This window comes from Sciurus vulgaris (genome assembly GCF_902686455.1).
Source record: "Sciurus vulgaris genome assembly, chromosome: 1".
Lineage (NCBI taxonomy): Eukaryota > Metazoa > Chordata > Mammalia > Rodentia > Sciuridae > Sciurus > Sciurus vulgaris.
In genome coordinates this window covers 102677278-102698513 of record NC_136461.1, presented here as the reverse complement: position 1 = coordinate 102698513, position 21236 = coordinate 102677278, and the positions used below count along the sequence as shown (strand labels likewise).

Below are 21236 nucleotides of genomic sequence, written 5' to 3'. Positions count from 1 at the left end.
GTTCTGATGTGTACTGTTTCTGGACTGCCATAGCACAGAATCTCCCAGACTGGCAATGAATGCTGTCAGAAGTCAGCCACCCATCCCTCTACCACTAAGCAGAACAGATCCTAACCCAGCTCAGACAGCAATGATTTGCTCTTCAGTGTGACAGAGGAAGGGGAAGAATCAAGAGTTCACAGGGTTGTTCATTCCTGCAAATTTGTGACTATTAATTCACCTCTATCCTGGCATCAGTGATTTTGACTTTCCCTAACCTTTCTTTCTTGCCATTGCTTTCTTTTGTTCTAAATTCTTCATGTTCCTCTTGAAACATGGAGCCTAAAACACATGCAATGAACTTAAACTTAATTTGCACTTGCATGTGCTCTTTCTCACACACTATTATACCCTATCGACACCAGAGTTCTGGCTGAGAAAAGAGTGAATGCAAATAGAAATAAATTAACCCTCACTACTCCATCAGAGAATGAGATGGCAGGGACAAATCCTAGACTCAAGCCTCGAGCAACAGGTGGATTAGAACTAGATGACTGAACTGGGAGAAAAATAACTTTCACTGTCTCTTGAGTCAAGTAAACAGTGTGAGGCTCAGGTTATTTATGGTCTGCGAGATAAAAGAAAAATCTGGCCTCAGGATGTGGTGGTGCAGCACCAGGCATTGCTAAAGCATCTTAGGCTCTATCTAAATTCCAGACATTTCTCTAATCTTCTAGGCTAGAGAAGGGAGGTCTCCAGGAAAACCTGGAATGCATATCCCAAACACACAGAGCAAATGAAGAGACACAGCACATGCAGATACGACGCAGGCCACAGAACACCAAATCAGTGACACAAAAGGAGCTTCATTTGGCTTTATTCAGCAGTCCAGCCAGAAGCAGGGTTCTCCAGAGAGTAACAACAGGGGGGGCCCCAAACAGAAAGCAGCAGCCCCTAGCGCTTACCTGGCTAAGGTTGAGAGGCTGTGCTGTGCTGGTCCCCCCACGTTGCGCTCGATACCCTGTGGGGGTGATACAGCATCCAGATGACTGCCCACTCACTGAGGCCACTGGCTTGGTCTTACTGCTTAGGAGACCTAAAAAGGAGTCAGGGCTTAGTCAGTCAGTCCACATTTGTACTCAGTTTATAAGAGTTAAGGTCTCAAGTGTATCTTTCTTCTTCAATTACATCTACACTAGAAGAGAACATGTATTTCTTTTCTATCTTTCCAAACTTCACAAAGGATCCTCAAAAGGTTTACTTGAATAAATATTATCTAATCACCTGTTATATATAAGAAACCACTGGAAATGCTAACGTAAGAAAGACACCGTTCCTACCTCCAAGAATCATAAAGTTTTATGTAGGATGGGATTAAATAAGTAACGACGATAATGTGGAGTTGATATATTGGTAATTTTTAGGATATTTAAATGTCAAAAGGGTTCATAAAAGAATGCAAGATCCTATCCTGTTGGGTACTTGCAGTCTTCACATTTCAGTTGAATGCATTTTTTTCCTTTCTATGTTTCCCAGTAGGTAAACTGGAGCATGGAATTCTTATTGACTTCTAAGAGTCTACATTTTTGGGGCCCAAGAGTGGGCAGAGGTCCTAATAATTCTTCAGTAGCTTGGTATCAGGAAGTTCTACCTTGTCGTCAATGGGACAGCCATTGAGAAGAACTAAACAGAGACTTAAAACAATATCCTCAAATTAGACTCCTGTCTGACTACGGCAATAACGTTATCCTAACAAAACACCATTTATATAAGTATAATGCAGATGGCTATGCTGGTACCAAAAATTCATCCTCCTTTTTCCCTGGCACACAGTTGCCACCAAGAAGAAGCTGCCTAGACAAGACTATACTTACTGGGCCTCTGTGCATCTATGTGGGGCCCTAGGAGTAGTGTTCACTATTTCCAGGCTAAAGAGGTTAAGAAAGGAGGCTTGCCTACTCCAAACGTTTTTTCTCCTTTTGATTGGATGCTGAGGGTTCCAAGGTTCTGTGGTCCTTAACTCACTACAGGCCAACTAGAAACACTTACACTGGGAAGTTATATGAGTAAAAAAGTAATTTATCATGTTAAACCACAGAATTCTGGGATGTGTTACTGAAGCTAGTATTGGTCAACTAACACAATGACTGAATCAGAGCCTAAATTCCAGTATCTAACAGCAAAAAAGGGAGGTGATTAGGCTGATAATAAAACCAACAAAAGCACTACTCCTGTGACAAAAATCTAAAGGACATATTGTTTTCCAAAACACTTTTGTGGTCATAGTCAACATTATCAAGTCCTGTCCTCTTCTAGATTGCCATATTCAAACTATCTGTGACAAATCTAATTTCCTGGTAAATCTTTCTGCCATATATCTTGTCCACTTCCTACCATCAGCAGTGAATGTTTTTGAAAAACTAAAATGACACCAATTACAATCTCATTTTTATATTATTCCAAGTAAAACAAACCTTGGAAGATAACTGATAGCAAAAAATAATTTCGATCACAGAGAACTAATTTCTGAATTAAGTATTCTTTAAGAATATCTATGCCACTGGTCTGGACCACTGGCATAAGTATATTATAGCAAATATTAAGAATACACCCATTAAAGGAGAATTTGTTTCTAGCTGTGAAGATACCACCTACCTGAGGCCTGGGTTGCTACAGTGCAGTCACCAAGCTGAGTTTTCAGTGGAGGTACAATGATGGTACGGGTGCCAGTGCCATCTGCCACAACTCTACCAGGTCCCTCCAGCAGCGGCCCACTATTGCCCCGAAGAGCACTCAAGGTATCAGTGGAATATGGGCTGCTCAAGGAGGAGTCAGAGTCTGGAGAATCATTGACAGTGACATAACTGATGACATTAGACCTCGGCTTCAGGCCAGAGCTGAGGAAAAGAAAATATGTGAAAATTCAACTGTCCTTTTAAGCAAAATGCTTTACATGATCTCTCATTCTTTCATGAGAACAATGATTATTGTAATGACAATAATAGCAGCAGCAAACTTCTAAGTGCTTACTATCAGGCACCATTCTTATGCTCTATGTATATCTCATTGAGTCCTTATAATACTCCCATGAAGTCATTACTATTATTCCCATCTTGAAGAAGAAGAAACTGAGGCATAGGGAGATTAAGGAACTCATTCAAGGTCACATAAAGAATATGACATTTCACCTTGTAATGACTGGAGATTTTATGCCAAATTTTTTTGCAAAACAGTGGGGTGTGACCATCACGTGAAGCTTCTTTTTAAAAATAATGCACTGGTATTACGGGGCTGGGGAGATAGCTCAGTGGGTAGAGTGCTTGCCTTGTAAGTACAAGGCTGTGGGTTCAATCCCCAGCACCAAAAAAAAAAAAAAAAAAAAAATGCACTGGTATTACTTAAAAATCATTTATTACTTCACTGTCTTTGGTACAAGTTGAGGCTATAAGAAATACTCATACAACAATGTGGTGGTAAAAATTATGCAGTAAAATAATGAAATATGGTAAATGCTGAAGACAGGAACTCAGACCCAAGGCAAAATGACTCCAGAGTTCATACCTACTCCATGTTGCCTGTTAGTCATTCTCATGCACAGTTATTTCAACAATATTCTTCAAACACCACCTTTTTTTCTATCACCTCTCTAAACTACAAATGGTTCCTTACTATCCTAGTCAAACTTCTTAACATACATTTTTTTAAAAAGGTTCTTCTGCTGAGTTCTCCCTTATTGTTATAGTTTAGATCTGGAATGCTCCCCAAAGACTAGTGTATTGAAGACTTGGCCTCCAATGCAGCAGTGTTCAGGTGGGGCTTTTGGGAAATGACTGAAGGTGGTGGAAACTTTGGAGATGGGCCTAGTTGGAGGAATTTGATCACTGGGGGGTACTTTTTTCAATCTCTCTCTCTTTTTCTGCTTTGCTCTGCCATACCTGTCCAATACAATGCCATACCTGTCACTACAGGGCCAGAAACAATGGAGCCAGCTGACAATGGACTGAAATCTTTGAAACTGTAAGTCAAAATAAATCTTTCCTCCTTTCGTTTTTCTCAAATATTTTGTCATAGTGATGAAAAGATAACTAACATAGTAACTTTTCCTTATTTTTAATAAGACTGGCTCCAGTCAAAGCAATCAGGCTGATTAGAACTCATACATAACTTTTGCTACTAGTATACCACTTTCCCTCGCTGGAAGGTTTACTTTTTCTCTTCCCCAAATTAATTCAATGACACTTTTAAAATCTTAGTTTCAAATCCACTATCTTACAAATAGCCCTTTTTAACTAAGAGACTCTAAATTTCTTCTAAATTTATTTTCAGAATAATTTAAATTTTATTTTTATCTGACTCTGTAAAGTCTCCTAAGTTACTTTCCTGTGTGAACTCTGCCTTCTCAGGTAAAAGTAGGATTAGTCCCTCTTCTATATGCCTAACACCAAAAGCCCAAAGAAGAATGTAACACAGAAGAATCAAGGCAATTAACTATGCTCACACTGAAAGAGTAGTGTGCATCATAGTTCTTAAACTTCTTTCAGTAAACTGCCTAGTTAAGAACTTGGAAGGTGCTAGGATAGGAGGAAATATTCTGGTATTTAAATTCTTCAGTTTTCAGACCACATTACAGAGAGCAAAAGGAAAGCAGCCCTCCACTGTACCTCTTTAAAAAGAAGTCTGGGGCTGGGGAGATAGCTTAGTTGGTAGGGTGCTTGCCTTGCAAGCACAAGGCCCTGGGTTTGATCCCCAGCACCGCAAAAAAAAAAAAAAAAAAAAAAGTCTGTTCAGATTAGGAAACTGAATAAACTTCAAATACCTCTTACTATCTACTCACTCTAATTAACTGTTCATATACTTCCGTTATAGTACCTATTTTCTCCTTGAGGACAGCAATCACGTCTGTGGTATAACATGCATTTCAAGCCAGAGTAATCAAACAACTTGATATAAACCTGTTCTCTTATATATCAGGAAGACTGATGACTGATGTAACTGATGAGTATGTCTAACACTAGGGAAAACTTAGCAATGCTCAGTTATGAGAACTTAAGTATTTTGGTTGACTCATCCAAGGTCACACTTCCAAAGCACCTCCCTTTTGTCCTTTTTTTCATAGTCAAAACTGTACCCCATCCTGAAGCCAACATTTCAAGTCCAACAGACTTAAAATTCTTCCATTCATCCATCTTACCTATTGGGCTTATATTTGTTGTCCTCTTCCTCATCAGTGTCACTTCGGATAGTAATGACACTCACAGGAGGACTGGGAGTATCTGGAATGATGATTGGCTGATGCTGATCTTGGACAGGGACTAGAGAATTATAAGATGATGTGGTACGGAGAGGACTGCTCCCAACCAGAGAATAGACTTGGGAAGGCAGAACATCCAGAGAGGATCTGTAGAGAAAATTTACAAGGAAAGACTGATCAGTTCTTGGTCCCCCAAACTGTACATCTTCTCCTGAGACTGCTTCCCAATTTGCAATTTGATTCCTTTTTACCTAACCATTAGGCTAATACACTTTACTGAAAATTTTGTTTTACTTTGTTTTACAGTACTGGGAATTGAACCCAGGGGCACTCTACCACTGAGCTTCACTCTTTAGTTTTTACTTTGAGACAAGGTCTTATCAAATTGCCCAGGCTGGACTTCATTTGTAATGCTCTTATCGTTGTCTCCTAAGTAGTTGGGATTACACGTGTGCCCTTACCACACCTGGCTTTAACTATCAAAGTTTTGGTGAAAAATTAACTACTCTGGCAGGACAAGAATAGCAAAATTCAAAAGAAACTTATTTCTTTGTGTTTGTGCTCTACCCCAGAGTTAAATTTCACTCTGCACAGTTGGCAAAAAAAAAGTTAAAGTATAATAAAAGTGGCCTGGATTCAAAGTTGCAGAAGAGAAAAAGGATGATTATAACCAGGCACACACCAGGTATGCAGATCCAGATGAAAATGTCAGCTCTTGCTCAATTTGGCAGGTACCTGCTGCTTATACCAAGTATGTACACAACACTCCAATACTGGGCAACATGTCTCTCCAACTGGCATAGTTTTAACCATAGCTCTAATGAATACTTACTTAGAAGAGACAGAAGCAGACTGCTTATTCTTCTTTGAAGGGAGGGAACTGGATTGTTGTCTGACAACATGAGCAACACCAACATTCAGGGGTTGAGCAGTGGCCAATGTCACATGGTTAGTTAGCAAAGATGGCTGCTGCATGATAGTGCTGTACTGGTTCCCATGAGAGTGGGCATTCCTACACCAACAGAAAGAAACAGAAGCATGAATCCTAAAACCAAGGGAAAATCAGGACCAAACAGTTGCTAAAAGTGCTTAAGACAACTCAATACAGCTGCATTTTATTTTTAAAGTCAGGCACCTGGATTATAAAACTTGAGGATCTCACTATGTCATTTCCAATCGCTTAAGATTTTCTTTAACTATGGAACAAATGATTCCTGACCTTAGAACCTATTATTTTACTATATTCAAATTTTTCTTATAATTCCATCTCCTTTTATATGAAGTGTTGTTTTTAAAGGATTTCAAATAGAGATAAATTTTCCCTTATTTTCTTCTGTGTCTCTCCATATCATCAAGTGCTCCTACCCTATAGGATCTGCCCTTGCAAATCTCCCAAAGAAAAATGGAAGGTACTTGCCTCCAGTCTGCTAGCTGCTGGCCACCCCCCATGGCCTCTGGAATCACTGCTGTGGGCTGGACAGAGTTGTGTAGTGCTACCCCAGGCAACTGTTGCCAAGTTGAAGGCAGGAGAATTTGTTGAGTTCCACCAGGCCAAGCTTGCTGTAAGGAAACACACACAAAAACATCCAAACTTGACTCATTCTTGCCTTTTTCTTTTTTTTCTTTTTTCCTTTTATATTTTTAGATTGAAAAAAAAATTTTTTTGTATCTTAAAAAAGTTGCTTGTAGATTGTTAACTTGCAGTAATTAATAAAGAAAGTTCAGAGAAGTTCATGACTACAAGTCATATGAAAAACAAAGAGAACATACTGCTTTTTTTTGCCTACCTCCACAACCTGGCTAACAGAGTGCTAAAAAATGAAGATTCCTGCAGTTTGTATTATACTGGAGTAGGGAGTCTGAAAGTTCAAAGGTCAGCTCTGGTTAAATGCTGGAGTACCATTTTTGTAACAACTGTAAAATATACATCCCTAGAAAGAATTTAGAGGACCCCCTTGGGATTAAAAAATAGAAATGCCAAAACTGAGGTATGCCAATCAGATAAGACATCATGTCAATTCAATCCATAAAACATGGAGTAGAATTTTTCCCTCTTTCTAAAAGGGTAGTACTTAGAAAAGGAGCCAGATGTAGATGAACAAACATGCTCATGCCAGCAAGAGAAAGTTAACATCATCATTTATAGTCATATGATAGAATTAAAAATTAAAGCAATAAAATATTTAAGAAATAGATGCAGAAAGGATCATAGTGTTTTTAATAGTTGCCTCAATATATTTGTTTTATGTATCATTTATAGAAATATACTTCAACTAATTACAAGAAAATACATCAGTTCGAGTTTTTAACAAGCTTTGTCACTTGCAATAGACTGAGCAACAAATGTGTTTTCTGCACATCTTATAGAAATTCTGGCATTTTCTTAAATAATGAGAACAGATTTGGACGTTTCCTTTTTAAACTTGAATTCTGCGGTACAATTACCTACAATACTTGGTACATATGGTTCTGTTTCATGAATTTCAAACTGCAAGGCCATCAAACACCCTGTTTTAAAAATATTTCTGCAAGTAACAGATCCACTTGTTACAAATACCGGTTCCAAACAAGAAGCCTTCAAAGCAGAGAAACTGCAAACACGTCTGCTACCATACGCAGAATTTAAAACAAAACAAAACAAAACAAAACAGAAAATAAGAGAAGTATGTTAAGTCACACCATGCGTCTTTCCATAAGCCAACACCTGCACAAGACAAAGCATGTAGTTTAATACAAAGCAAGAAATAACATTCCAACGTGAGGCAGAAATCTGGCGTTCCAAGCGACGAACTGTTTTGACAGAGGAAGAACAAAAATATGCAAAGCTTAGCAAATGGCTAGTGCAAACTTAAGAAAAGAAGCAAAGGAGAAGTATCAACTAACATTCCCAATCTCAAAACTATAGGTAAGTGAGCTGAAAGCAGAGGCTTGGATTGACCAAGTTGGAAATGTATCTGATTCCCTTGCACTCAGGTTTAATTTATTTATGAGAAAATTGAGGAGGAAATGACAGAGACTTTTACACTGAAAACCAAACAAGTTCCAACCAAGTATGTTTGTGGAAGTGTTTTCACTCATATAAGTATTTTAAAAAGAACAAAAGAAATTTAAAACTACTTTGAAAGATGAAAAGTATCAGGATTTAAAAGTAGCAATTAGGTCTTCAAATGTTTACCTAAATTTAAATTTCAAATAATGAAATACTGGAAATCTGATAAATAAATAATTCTAACTTCCCCAAATAAACAAAAACACATCCAAAATAATCACTCTGAAGGTTACTAATCCTGAAATACACCTCAAAGTCCTGTTTTTCCTCTAAGCCTGATACCACTACAACTGCATCTATATTCAATGACTTTTCCCATGACTTTTAATAACAAAGTGCTCACATAGTTTGTCAATTGTTTTCATTCTTGTATTAAGACCTATTTGTAAAATAATAATTTTTTCCAAATACCCCTAAAAATGAATTCACTTTTAATTTCAATAAACGAAGTGATCTACAAGAACATTCCAAAGGGAACATCTTTAAATGGAAGATAGAAGCTGCCACTGATCATGAGTGCCAAAAAGAGCTATCTTCACATGTTCACAGAAGAAAGGTTAATGTTAACTGATAAAACAATAAATTCAGAGCATCTCAAGCATTTCTATATGCACAGACATTTTAGAAGCTTGAAATAACAAAAAAGGAAAGAAGCTAACTTGCCAAGGAGTTTAAATTTTGGCCATCCAGGTACCTGTAGCAGAGCCCAACTAAAGGCCGTTTCCTCTATTCTCAAGGATCGGAGGGTAAAAAATAGGGCAGAAAACAGGTAACAATGTTGAAGCTCTTCTGAGGCTATATCAAGAGCTTTTACCACACAAGGCTGGCAAAGAAGAATCAAACTGGCTCTTTATAGAGCCTCACTGAACATCAGAGTCAAACAGTGCTTCAGCAAATGTTAAGGAGGAAAACAATGAGACATTAAAGATGTAGCAAGAACACAGCCACAAGATGGCACATGCTTCCATGCCCTCTGCAAAGACTAAGCTAAAATTTTTTTTTTTTTTTTTTAAATAAGAAAACCAGAGGAAAACAGAACAAAAACAAACAGGAAAAAATAAAAAAAAAGAAAGAAACCAAAGAAACTCCGTTAGTAACACAATCAAGTGAGGGGAATTACCAGTACAGCAGCAGTCTGTTCAACCAGCGCCGGCCGGCCGGCTGCGCAGCTCAGAGTAAAGGGCACCGCATACTGCGGTGTGATGGTGGCTACTTGAGGGTGGAGAGTTGCTACCATTAGTGGTGTACAGCTTCCCTGAAATGTAGATTAGGCAGGTGAGTGAAACAAACACCTAGGCAGGTTATCTGGATTCAGAAGGGTTCTCATTCCCCCCAAGTTATTACCAACAACAGTCATTTCAAATCACCTAAAATGCATGTATAGAATGCAACTTTTCCCCTTCAACTAGCAAAGCATTGGCCCATTAGGTCAAGTATCAATGGCATAAAGCAAAAAAGTATAGAAATCTTTCTTGGGCCAGACTCAGAGGATCACTTCTATGAAACAAAGGCATTTATCAAGAATTCCTCCTCCTGCTCATAATGTAGGGTTTTTGGATTTCAGAATTTTCTTTGTTGTGAGTCATAAATATTTCCATATAGAATTTATAAAAATAGTTGTTACACTGCATAAATACTTCATGATTTTCTCAAACACCTTAGTTTTCTGTTCCACAGCAAGTGTAATTTTTAAAGCCTTGTACACAATGGTTAAAAAACCCCCAAGGAATGAGAGAATGTTAATACTTGAAGAGGCATCCTGATGTGATTTAGCCTCTCAACTGATAAAATTCTAACAGTAAGTAAAAGGAACACAAAGGAACCTTATCTTTTGGAATCAAAAACATTGCATGTGTACTATGTACTATATCTTTAAAATGCTGTGGGAGAGAGGACATCATCCCACAAAATTAGAGTAAACTTACTCAAATGACCACTTCTCAGTGTCTGGATACTAATCCCTACAAGACACTGGAAGAATTACAATAATGTTAGGAATGACAATATGGTTCCATTATAGATGTTTCATTTTAAGACCACTGAATCATGACCAAGAAAGATCTTATATTCCAAGCATATACCATTTTCTAGGATTTTCTCAGTAGTACATCAGCAATACTGAGCTTCCACATTGCTCTGGTTTTTACCTGTGTAAGAACTCCTGACTGTATCTGTAGTGGCTGAGCAGCCGGCGCCTGGGGTACAATTGGCACAGCATTATCCATCCTCACAGGGAATCCAGAATGCTTTGTTGTTGCTTGCAGCCCAGCTAGTGAAAACAGTATCACAGTAAAATTGCTTAGCTGGATCTGAGAGTACTATTTGGGAAATTATTGTTTATTTTTTAGCTTTTCCACTACTTAAGAGTTTAGTTTAGTTCTGGACACTTAAGACAAAGAAGTTCCATTCATAGACGTCTCAGGAGTTAAAAATAAAGAAATTGGAGGAGAAGTAGAGAAGTGGTTACCTTCAGGTTAGATTAATGCAAAGACATGTGACACAGGAAGGGTGGTTTAAGGAAATTCTAATTTTTTTTAACATTACAAAATTTAAAACACAATATTCATTCCATCCCCAACAACATTGTAGGCAAAAAAAACAACCTTCCTTCAGTTAATGTTACATTCATCTTTTAATACACTGGAGAGGGGAGACTTAAGTGTTTCTAAAACTATAATCCATTAAATGAAAAGAGTTGAATTAGTTATAACTTTGGGTTAAACAAAAAAACTATGAAAAACTCAGTAATTTAAAAGCCAAGTTACTTTTTAGTAAAAATGGCTAAAGAATTTTTCCCCTCATTCCTCAAAAATATAACCTAGTTCAGAGTCATATATTTTATCTTCAGCCAACAAAAAAATGAAATTATGTCCAAGATAAAAATATTTAACAAGCAGACATTTTGGCATGTGCAAACTTTCTTTGTATTTTAGAAATCTGCTCCTGTCATTGACAGTTTTTAAATATGGCTCATTTGTGGATAGCGAGAAAAATCAAGAACTCTTTGCTGCCATTAAAACAGTGACCTTGTCTTATTTTTCTTATTTTTCTTTGTGCTACTCACACAAATTCTGAATAAATATCTCCTATAAAGAGGAACATCTCATTCTAGGGAAAGGGGCTCAAGATAGTTGTTTATTTTTGCCAAGACTTAAAAAAAAAGCCCTCCAAGATTTCTTCTAAACCTAACCTATTTAAAATTTTCAATATATAGATTTCAAGTTCCTATTATGCCTCTGACCCACTAGTGCCTATAATTTTAAGTGATACAAACATTTTAATTAGACGACTCCATCACTGACATTTTCGTGGTATCACCGACTACTTTCTATTAATATTACTAAATTAGTGTCAAATAAGTATAACTCAAAACCCATAATGCTGCTATTTTCAGCACACTTCTAATTTTTCACCCCAATAAGTGATTTAGTAACAAGTTGTCATCAAAACAATATCTTCTTGAAATGTACAAAGAGACTAGTAAAATCAGAATTAAAATATCCTAACGATAACCTTTTAAAAAAAAAATGATACTTATGTAACAGCAAAAATAAAGTAAATGAGATATCAAGACTAAAAAGTTGCCAGCCATGCTTCCTCAGATAATGAGCCTAATAAGAAAGTCCAGCAACAAAATTCTTGTCTGTTGTCCCAGGACACAAAGCTAACTTGTTCAATACTATGTCATTCCAATAGACTCCTAACAAAGTAGTAGGAAGAGAGGAGGTCAAATTTAGGAGGAAATGTTCACAACAGAAGTTCATCCCATGGATCTCAGGGTGACAAAGTAAAAGGGGACAAAATTACAAAAGAATAGTTACCCCTGAGCAAAATGTGTATCTATTTTGGTCAACTTGGAAGAGTGTGGAAAAGGAATTTATAGTACTGACCTACAAATGTGACTAAGTATAAGACTGTTACAGTTATTTAGGCTAAGCCACAACAGTGGAGCTAGGTTAAAACTCCTTTCCTTCCACCACAAAATGGAAACAAAGAGTAACAAAAGGTAACACTTTGGGAAGGTTCTTCCTGAATTCAGACCTAAAAGAATTAGCTGTTGTTTTGTTTTAATGTTACTTTTGGTTTTTTGTTTTATTTGTTTTGTTTTGGGGTGCCAGGGATTGAACTCAGGAGCACCTGACCACTGAGCCACATCCCAAGCCCTAATAAATATGGCCTTTTTTTTTTTTTTTTTTTTTTTTTTTTGGTGGTGCTGGGGATTGAACCCAGAGCCTTGTGCTTGCAAGGCAAGCACTCTACCGACAGCGATCTCTCCAGCCCCTAATATGGCCCTTAAATATAACTTACAAAACTTCCCACCAAAAATACAAAGAACCCAATCAATCAATGGGCCAAGGAACTGGACCGACACTTTACAGAAGAAGATATACAGGCAATTAATAAATATATGAAAAAGTGTTCAACATCTCTAGTAATTAGAGAAATGCAAATTAAAACAACTATTAGATTTTATCTTACTCCAATTAGAATAGCTATCATCAAGAACACAAACAATAGATGTTGGCGTGGATGTGGGGTAAAAGGCACACTTTCACATTGCTGGTGGAGCTGCAAATTGGTGCAGCCACTCTGGAAAGCAGTGTGGATAATTCTCAGAAAAGTTGGAATGGACCCATCTTTTGACCCAGTCATCCCACTCCTTGGTTTTTACCCAAAGGACTTAAAATCAGCATACTACAGTAACACAGCCACATCAATGTTTATAGCAGCTCAATTCACAATATCTAGATTGTGGAACCAACCTAGATGCCCTTCAACAGATGAATGGATAAAGAAACTGTGGTATATATACACCATGGAATATTATTCAGCCATAAAGAAGAATAATATTAAGGCATTTGCAAATAAATGGATGGAATTGGAGAAAATCATGCTAAGTGAAATAAGCCAATCCCCAAAAACCAAAGGCCGAAGTTTTCCCTGATAAGTGGAGCATGATATATAATGGGGGTGGGTGTTGTGGGCAGTGAGAGAAGAATGAAGGAACTTTAGATTATGTAGAAGAAAATGAGGGGGGGGTATGAAAAATGATGGAATGAGACAGACATCATTACCCTATGTATATGTATGATTACACAAACGGTATGAATCTGCATTGTGTACAACCATAGAAACTAAATGATGTATCCCATTTGTGTACAATGAATCAAAATGCAGTCTGTAAAAAATAAAAGTAAATAATTAAATTTAGGAAGGAAAAAAAAGAACCATGGGTGTATGGAAAGAAGACTGAAACTGCTTAACTCAAAGGGTCTTTCCTCCTCTGAGTATAGGCATCTTTTAAAAGAATGGATGGTAAAAGAAAAATGGGCAAGCTAGACCAGAGGACTGGGGCAGAAATGAGCATATGGTGATGGCTGTCAAGACAACTGACGCCTCTTTACGGTTATATGAGTTTAAATACTGAAAGGCAAAATGGAATAAAATTTCAAAATGCATGAATCCCCTTCTCTGGGTTCAAATCATGGCTCTGCCATAAATAGTTATAAAAGGCTGGGCAGATGAGGATTTCCTCATTTATAAATTGGGAGTAATGATATTACCTACCTCCTAGGATTGTTTGTGAGGATAAATTAAAAAGTAAAATTACTCAGAACATTATCTGGCATCTGGTAATACATACCAGGTATCATTATCACCATCTTAATGTCAAAACTCCCTTTGAAAAATTTAAAATTTTATCTATTAGCACCTTTGGTTATTTAGACTTCCTAGATAGGAAAACAATTTCCAAATCTTATACTTACCTAATTATACCAAAAAGGATTACTATCCCACTTCCCCCCACCCCAGCTCTTTAGTTTACATTTTGTTTTATATAAGGAATCTCAAAGTTCTGCTTCAACTTTTATGTATCATCTGAGAGGAAGCAGTAAACTTCAGGGCCCACATCTGAAAATTCTTCCAGTAAAAACCACTTTGGAAAAAGTTGGGGAAGAAGTGGCTAATTAGCTAAAATTAGTAGAAAAATCACTCAATATCTGGCAACTCAAAGTATAGATTTTACTACTATGAAGCATATGTAGAAAGTAATGTGGTAAGTTAGGCTAAATTTGCATTTACGGATTTTGAATCTGCTCCTCGGATCTCCCTGTGGTTTCTCCCTGGTTTACATCGCTATCGCTCTCCTGTCCTCCCGGTAATCTGTCAGTCTCCCCTAGCCCCTCATTTCCTTCTGCTTGCTCCGACTCTGTCAGAAACCAAACAAACACAAGAGTCATAGTCAATAAAAAACTAAAAAGTTAAAAAAGATAATTGCTACCTGCTTCTATGTAAAATGCTATGACAAGCTTGAATTCCCATTTATTTCCACAGGGTACTGATGCTGATTTTTTATTGGGAAAGTCAAGCAAGTCATCATGAAATATCTATAACATAACTTAGCCTTCTACATGGCTTACCCAATCAATAAACACACATCCCCATATATGAGAAGAAAAGGAACTGGACAGACTGAATTACAGAACAACAATGAGAAAATGAAGAAGGATGGGAATGTGAAAATTAACATCTTACTGTAACACATGGAGTAAGCCTCTTTCTTCAGCTATTTTGTTCCTGTTAACAGAACTTGCAGGAACAATATGAGTCATAAGCTGAAGCATATAAATCTTAATGCCTCCCAACACAAGCATCTCAGCTTGTAGAATTTTTCGGTTCCATAAATGATCTTTATTACTGAATATAATTTAAGAGATTTCTATATTCTTAAACATGGTTTTTACATTTTAGAATAAAATAACCTTTTATTTGGGACATAATTTTATTTTATGATGGAATAATATAGAAAATTAGACTCAAGATAAAGCAATTCTGCTTAAAACAAAAATTTTCCCCAAGACTGTATATGTTCTACATATTGGGAGATACATGATTATACAAGACATTGATACAATGTCTCAATAGGTAAAAAAAAATTGGTATCAGGTACTTCAATTAAGAAAACATAAATTGAGTTCCTATAATGTGTCAAATAGCATCATAAGTTGACAAATAACAAATGTAAAAAGAAAAATCACTTTGTGATATTACCCAATTTCAGTTATCATCACATCAGAAACAGAGTTTAAACTTATTAGAGATCAGAATTAAACAACTAGATCCACCTACAGCAAGCAGGTCTGCTTAAAGACATACAGTATAGGAGTTTCCCACTTACTTTGAAAAGCAGGTGGACATACTATAAATGTTTGTTGGAATGGATCTGTCTGAGTGCATATCTGGGTTGTTCCAGGCTGCAAGGAAACACCCTGCTGTGCAACTCCAGGAACTGGTGCAGCAGATGATGGGTACAAAGCTGACTGGTAGTTTAGTAATGAGACATCTGAATTAGCGAGAGAAAGAGTAGCAGCTGCTGCTGTAGAACTGGAAGCTAGAACACTGGCCTAAAAACAAAATAATTATATTTATATACTGGTATAAATTAAAGATAGAAAAGGTTATATTATATATACAGAATCTATCCTGAAAAACCTAGAACAATGTTCTAAAATATAATGTTGATTATCTTTGAAATAACTCTGCTCAAGAAATTTTCTCAGTCCCTAAACTTAAGGCTTACCATATGGTCAAATATGCAAACAAAAGAATAAAAAGGGGTTATTCTTTGATCCTATATTGATTATAGCTATATAAACCTCAATTACCTCTGCACAAAAATTGCTAGATGCAATACTCCACTACATCTCATATGCCCTTCCATTTAGAAAGTAGACCTAGTTAAGAAACTGGAAAGCTTACAAACTTCAGAAACAAACTTAAATGTAAATATCACTAGATAGCAAACAAATGTGACAATTACCTTTAATTTATTGGAAATGCTCTTCAATAAAGTGATAAGACATAAAGTCCTTCTAATAACAGGGAGAAAGAATCATCTGACTAAATTCAGATCAACAGCAGTAAGTAGTACAACAGCCCATTTATTTGACTATGCTAAAATTTATGAAGGCATGGATTAAGCCTTTGTTTCATTTGTCAGCAAGTAACCGATAGGTATACCAGTTTACTCTGTATTTCATCACTTTTGCCAAGTAGAAAATTCTTATGAAGTAACAATACCACCAAAACAAAGTTTGGTTTTGGTTTCTTTACCTCACCCTGCACTCCTACTAGTCTCTATGCAACTTAGGCTGGAGTTTCCAAAATCATTTACTGAATACCTGATTGTGCACTGTATTGAGTTGGTTGCTGAAGCTCATGGTTAGATTTGTGCTTGTATTTGGTGCAACATGTGTAGTGAAGGGACTCTTGATCTGACTCACTGTATCATACATGTGAACCCTCCGCTTGCAGATCTCCATGTTCTGGAAACAAGACTTAACACTGAAAGAGATTAAAGATTCACTAAATGAATGCTGAAATTTAAATAGCAAATAACTCAAGACAAATACATGAAGTTTCTTCCCCCAAGCACTTTCAGAAAAAACAACTCAGTTTTTATAATCATAAAAATGAAAGATACACATCTAATTTTTAATCTTGTGACTTTTCAATGAGAAAGAAAAGCATCAGTAAGCCAGATACATAAACACCAAAGTTGCTGTTAACTTCATAGTTCCATATAAGACAGTTACTCAATCAAGAACCATATCATGATAAAAGTCCCAGACTGTACCATACTCACTGATTGCTATGTGGAAAATCCAGAAGGTGAGTCATTGTCACAAACTGATGGTTAAGAGTTTTCAGAGGAGTAATTCTCTTATCTGCATCAATTGTTAGCATTTTTTTTAACAGATCAATGTATTCTCTTCTATCTGCCTTCTCTGCCAACATGTCTGTTCCCTCTAAGTCAGTAGACATATTCACCTTCCAAGGAAAATTTAGAAATATTAAATTCTTCACTTAAACAGTGTATTTAGCACTTAATGCATCTGCTTTTGTTTTTCCAAAACAGAGAAAATATTTAGTGTTGGCATTTGAGAAAAGAAAAACCTGGGGAAATTCTTTTTATTATAGTACAATAATTGTCACAGAAGGAAACTCCTTATGCTGCCTAAGTGGCAGAATAAAGCTGAATAAAAACCATCTCTAAAAATTGCAACAGCTAGGCATGGTGTCACACCAGCTAGGCATGGTGGCACACACCTGTAATCCCAGCAACTCAGGAGGATGGGGAAGGAGGATTATAAATTCAAGGTCAGCCAGTTAGTGAGGTCCTAAGGACCTTAGTAAGTCCTTATCTCAAAATAAAAAAATACAAAGGGCTGGAATGTAGCTTAGTGGTAAAATGTCCCTTCATTAAATCTCCAGTACCTAAATAAATAAATATTTAAAACAAAAGCATTAAGCAAAAATGATTATTACTACTTAAATATAAAATTTTCTATTATTGGAAATTAAATAACATAGTAAGTACAAACTGTTTAAACAGTGCTGGGGATATAGCTCAGTTGGTAGAGAGCTTGCCTTGCAACCACAAGGCCCTGGGTTCAATCCTCAGCACCACTGGGGGGAAAAAAAATTTTAAACAGAGTTTGGAATATAAGCAGCTTTCAATAAATGTTAGTTCTTATGCAGTTAATTATTCAGTAGAAAAAAATGGAACAAGAAAAAACAGTATTTTAAATACTGATGTGTAATAAAACCATGCTTAATGTAAAAGAAAGAAAGAAATACACACAGATTAAATATCCCTTACTCAAAATTCTTGGAACCACAAGAGCTTTTTGGAATATTTGCATTGACTTTACCAGCTGGTCAGACATTCCTAACCATAAAATCAAAAATCCAGTAAGTTCTATAATCCAAAACTCTTCTAGCATCATGTCAGTGCTCAAAGAGTTTCAGATTTCAGAGCATTTCGGATTTTGGGTATTTGGAGTTGGGATGTTTAGGAGTAGAGATAATCCTAAAAGTATCCTGTTAGGATTTAAATATTCTTTTAACACATGGCAGAACACTAATTTTTTTTGAAAAAACTGAAAACTAACATTAAAAAGACAAAAGATTAAATCTGTCTTTACTATAACCAACAGAAGTGTGTCTCTGATTAAAGAAACACATAAATGTCTGACTTGGTGAAATTTGCCACACTTACCTGAGCCATGTCATCTAAACAGTTAAAAATGTACTTCCGGGCTTCTTTTGATTTTATTCCAGTCTCCAATTCATGTTCTTCAGGTGTCTATAAAATACAGATTTTAAAAATTCTATCTGTATACTATTTTCACATTTTATTCTAAATTAAAACCAGAATACAAAGAGCTATGATCTTGATATCTGCCCACCCTTTCAACAGTGATTAAAATAAACATGCAAGAATGATGCAACAATTCCTGAAGAATGTCAAGTAAGAAGAGCCATTACCATTTTTCTAGTGAAGCCACTTTGAAATGAATTGATATTTCAAATGCTAACTGTTCACTGTTCAAGAGGCTCAGAGGCACAGTGTCAGAGTTATTCAAATCACTCTGATTTCTCAAATGAAAGGAACAGGCTCAGATACTTGTTTCAGGAACATATACAAGGCTTGAATGAGAACAGTTTGAAAAGTATATTGTTTTATCATGTTTACTGAAAAATCTCTATAGAAGTCATTACTAAATTTCTCTAGTTCTTCATACCACTTAATGATGAGCAATATTCTCCACATCCCCCTCAACTGCTGATTCAATATATACAAAATAATCTCAGATAACTGAACCGGCACTTATTTTGTTTTTTAACTAAGGATAAGGCCACATGGGTACAATGAATGGTTTTTAAAGTGTCTCTTCCTGCAAACATACTTTCCTCACCTCCTTTCCCTCTTCTACCTCAAGAATTTAATAAATGAAGTCTGAATTCAAAGTTGAGGATGGGAGTACAGGAATGGGTAATACAGTAAGGAACACAAACCTTAAGCCTCCACAGTGGGTAACCCAAATTAGGATCTCTGTTGAAAAACCTGGTTGTTTTTGTTCCAGCACTAAGAAGATATTCAGCTGGCAGACCTTGGGTTTGTGAAATGTAACGAATCTGAAACATTAAAGCCATTAAACATCAATTCAGAGTGAAAAAAGAAATTACTGAACACTTTTACACTAAAGCATTAACACTAGTCAAAAAAGGAAGGCATTGCAAATAAATGAACTCTTTAATCAATACAATTGAAATTGACCAGTAAATAAACATAAATACATAATGTTAATCCATTCACAGGTATTATCCAAATATTTATTTAGTTACTACCATGCTGTGAGAGATGACATTTAAAGGGAAACCCAGTTTCAATATTTATTTATTTAGTTAGTTACTTAGTTAAGTTATTGGGGATTGAATCCAGAGATAACTCAACCTCTGGGCCACATTCCCAGTCAAACATTTTTTGAGACAGGATCTTGCTAAATTGCCTCACTAAGTTACTGAGGCTGGTCTTGAACTTGTGATCCTCCTGCCTCAGCCTCCTGAGTCATTGGGATTACAGGCATGTACACCACTGTACCCAGCCTAGTTTTGAAAATTTTGAGTGTAATCTCTCACTTTTTTGTTAGACTTTATGGAATTTAAATATTTAAAATTTTTGACATTATAAACTAAAAAGTGTTTCATCATGAAAAAAGAATCCTAACATTTCCACAAAGCTTATCAACAAAAAGCCGAAATTTAAGCAAATAAAAAATATATTGTCATTTGTTATTTTAAACAATTACAATATTTTTGACAAATTTGAAGCTATTAACTGTACATAAAAAGGGTGTAACACTTCAAGACTGACAAACATGGTATAAATCTCAGCTATAACATCTATGAAAAAGATGTGAAGATGTCATTGCTTTGATAGCTATAAAGTGTGCACCTACATTTTTTTAAATGTTTTATTGTTCACACCTGTTTGCTTCTACCTAACCAGAAAAGCTATATATAAGAGGTAACTGTTTCTCTTCCCTCCTTGAGAGCAATACAAGAGGCAATTTTTTTCTTACAAGTTCACACCATATATAAGTGGCTATAATTAACATGAAATTAGAAACAAACTTGTAAACAAGGAAAAGAATCCTGGTCAGGCACAGTGATGTACACTTATAATCCTAGCAAATCAAGAGGCTGAAACAAGAGGATCACAAGTTCGAGGCCAGCCTCAGAAACTTAGTGAGGTTGTAATTAAGCAAGACTCTTGTCTCAAAATAAAAATTAAAAAGGGCAGGGGATGTAGCTCAGTGGTAAAGTGTCCCTGGGTTTGATCCCCAGGACCTTTCCCCCAAAAGAAGAAAGAAAGAAAATAATCTTATTTCCCATCTCCTATCATCTCCAAAATTTCCAGCTTTAATTTCTAATGCAGTATATATTGATATTAATGATACATGCTACATAAACAGTTCTTTAGGATCCTCAATGATTTTTTTTTTTATTAGTGGAAAGAGGAGTCAGGAAACTATGGCCTACAGGCTAAATGTGGTCTACCATCATAACAATTTTAAACAAAATATTACTCCAAACACATGGGTGCTGCCTCACTGGAAACAAAACAGCATTAGCAAATTGGGGGTAGGGGATCTTAAACTTGGATATGAGGATTTTAAATGTGAACTTCTTTTGCATATGAAAAGGTGACATATTTTTTAAATCCAGGATAAAATCTGCATAATGAAATACTACGCAGACATTTTAAGTGATAAGGTAGAGGGTATTTATTGACATCTAAAAATATTTCACATTATGTACATATGTAGAAAGGCATATTATAAAATAAATAAAGCTCATTTTTTAAAAAAATCACTACACTGATTCCAAGAGGCACATTTCTTCACATTAACATCTTTGAAATCAGAGTATGTGTTACAATTGATAGCTATCAATGGTTTAACAGTACAGTCTTTCCTTCTTTCTCAGAGGTATAGAAAAAAATCAATGCAGTCTTAAATTTGATGAAATGTGCTCCTTCATTATCCACAATACATATATTTGGAGTAAAACTATATGTAGTACCTAGTCATTCGTTCTTTCAACAAG

The 21236-nt window shown here is 36.0% G+C and overlaps 1 protein-coding gene across 3 annotated transcripts in view; it reads right to left on the bottom strand.

Moving 5' to 3' along the window:
* The window catches only part of HIPK1 (homeodomain interacting protein kinase 1), a 58906-nt gene that overhangs the window by 9665 nt on the left and 28005 nt on the right, over positions 1 to 21236 (bottom strand). For all 3 annotated transcript variants that reach the window (XM_079135179.1, XM_079135177.1, XM_079135178.1), the window contains exons 4-15: positions 19143 to 19262; positions 18343 to 18429; positions 16927 to 17111; positions 16463 to 16625; positions 15460 to 15685; positions 10427 to 10548; positions 9400 to 9534; positions 6648 to 6790; positions 6063 to 6242; positions 5171 to 5377; positions 2635 to 2876; positions 945 to 1075 (exon numbers count right to left, since the gene is read on the bottom strand). In XM_079135179.1, coding sequence (XP_078991305.1) covers positions 945 to 1075; positions 2635 to 2876; positions 5171 to 5377; positions 6063 to 6242; positions 6648 to 6790; positions 9400 to 9534; positions 10427 to 10548; positions 15460 to 15685; positions 16463 to 16625; positions 16927 to 17111; positions 18343 to 18429; positions 19143 to 19262 — 1941 coding nt within the window. The remainder of the gene's footprint in view (positions 1 to 944; positions 1076 to 2634; positions 2877 to 5170; positions 5378 to 6062; positions 6243 to 6647; positions 6791 to 9399; positions 9535 to 10426; positions 10549 to 15459; positions 15686 to 16462; positions 16626 to 16926; positions 17112 to 18342; positions 18430 to 19142; positions 19263 to 21236) is intronic.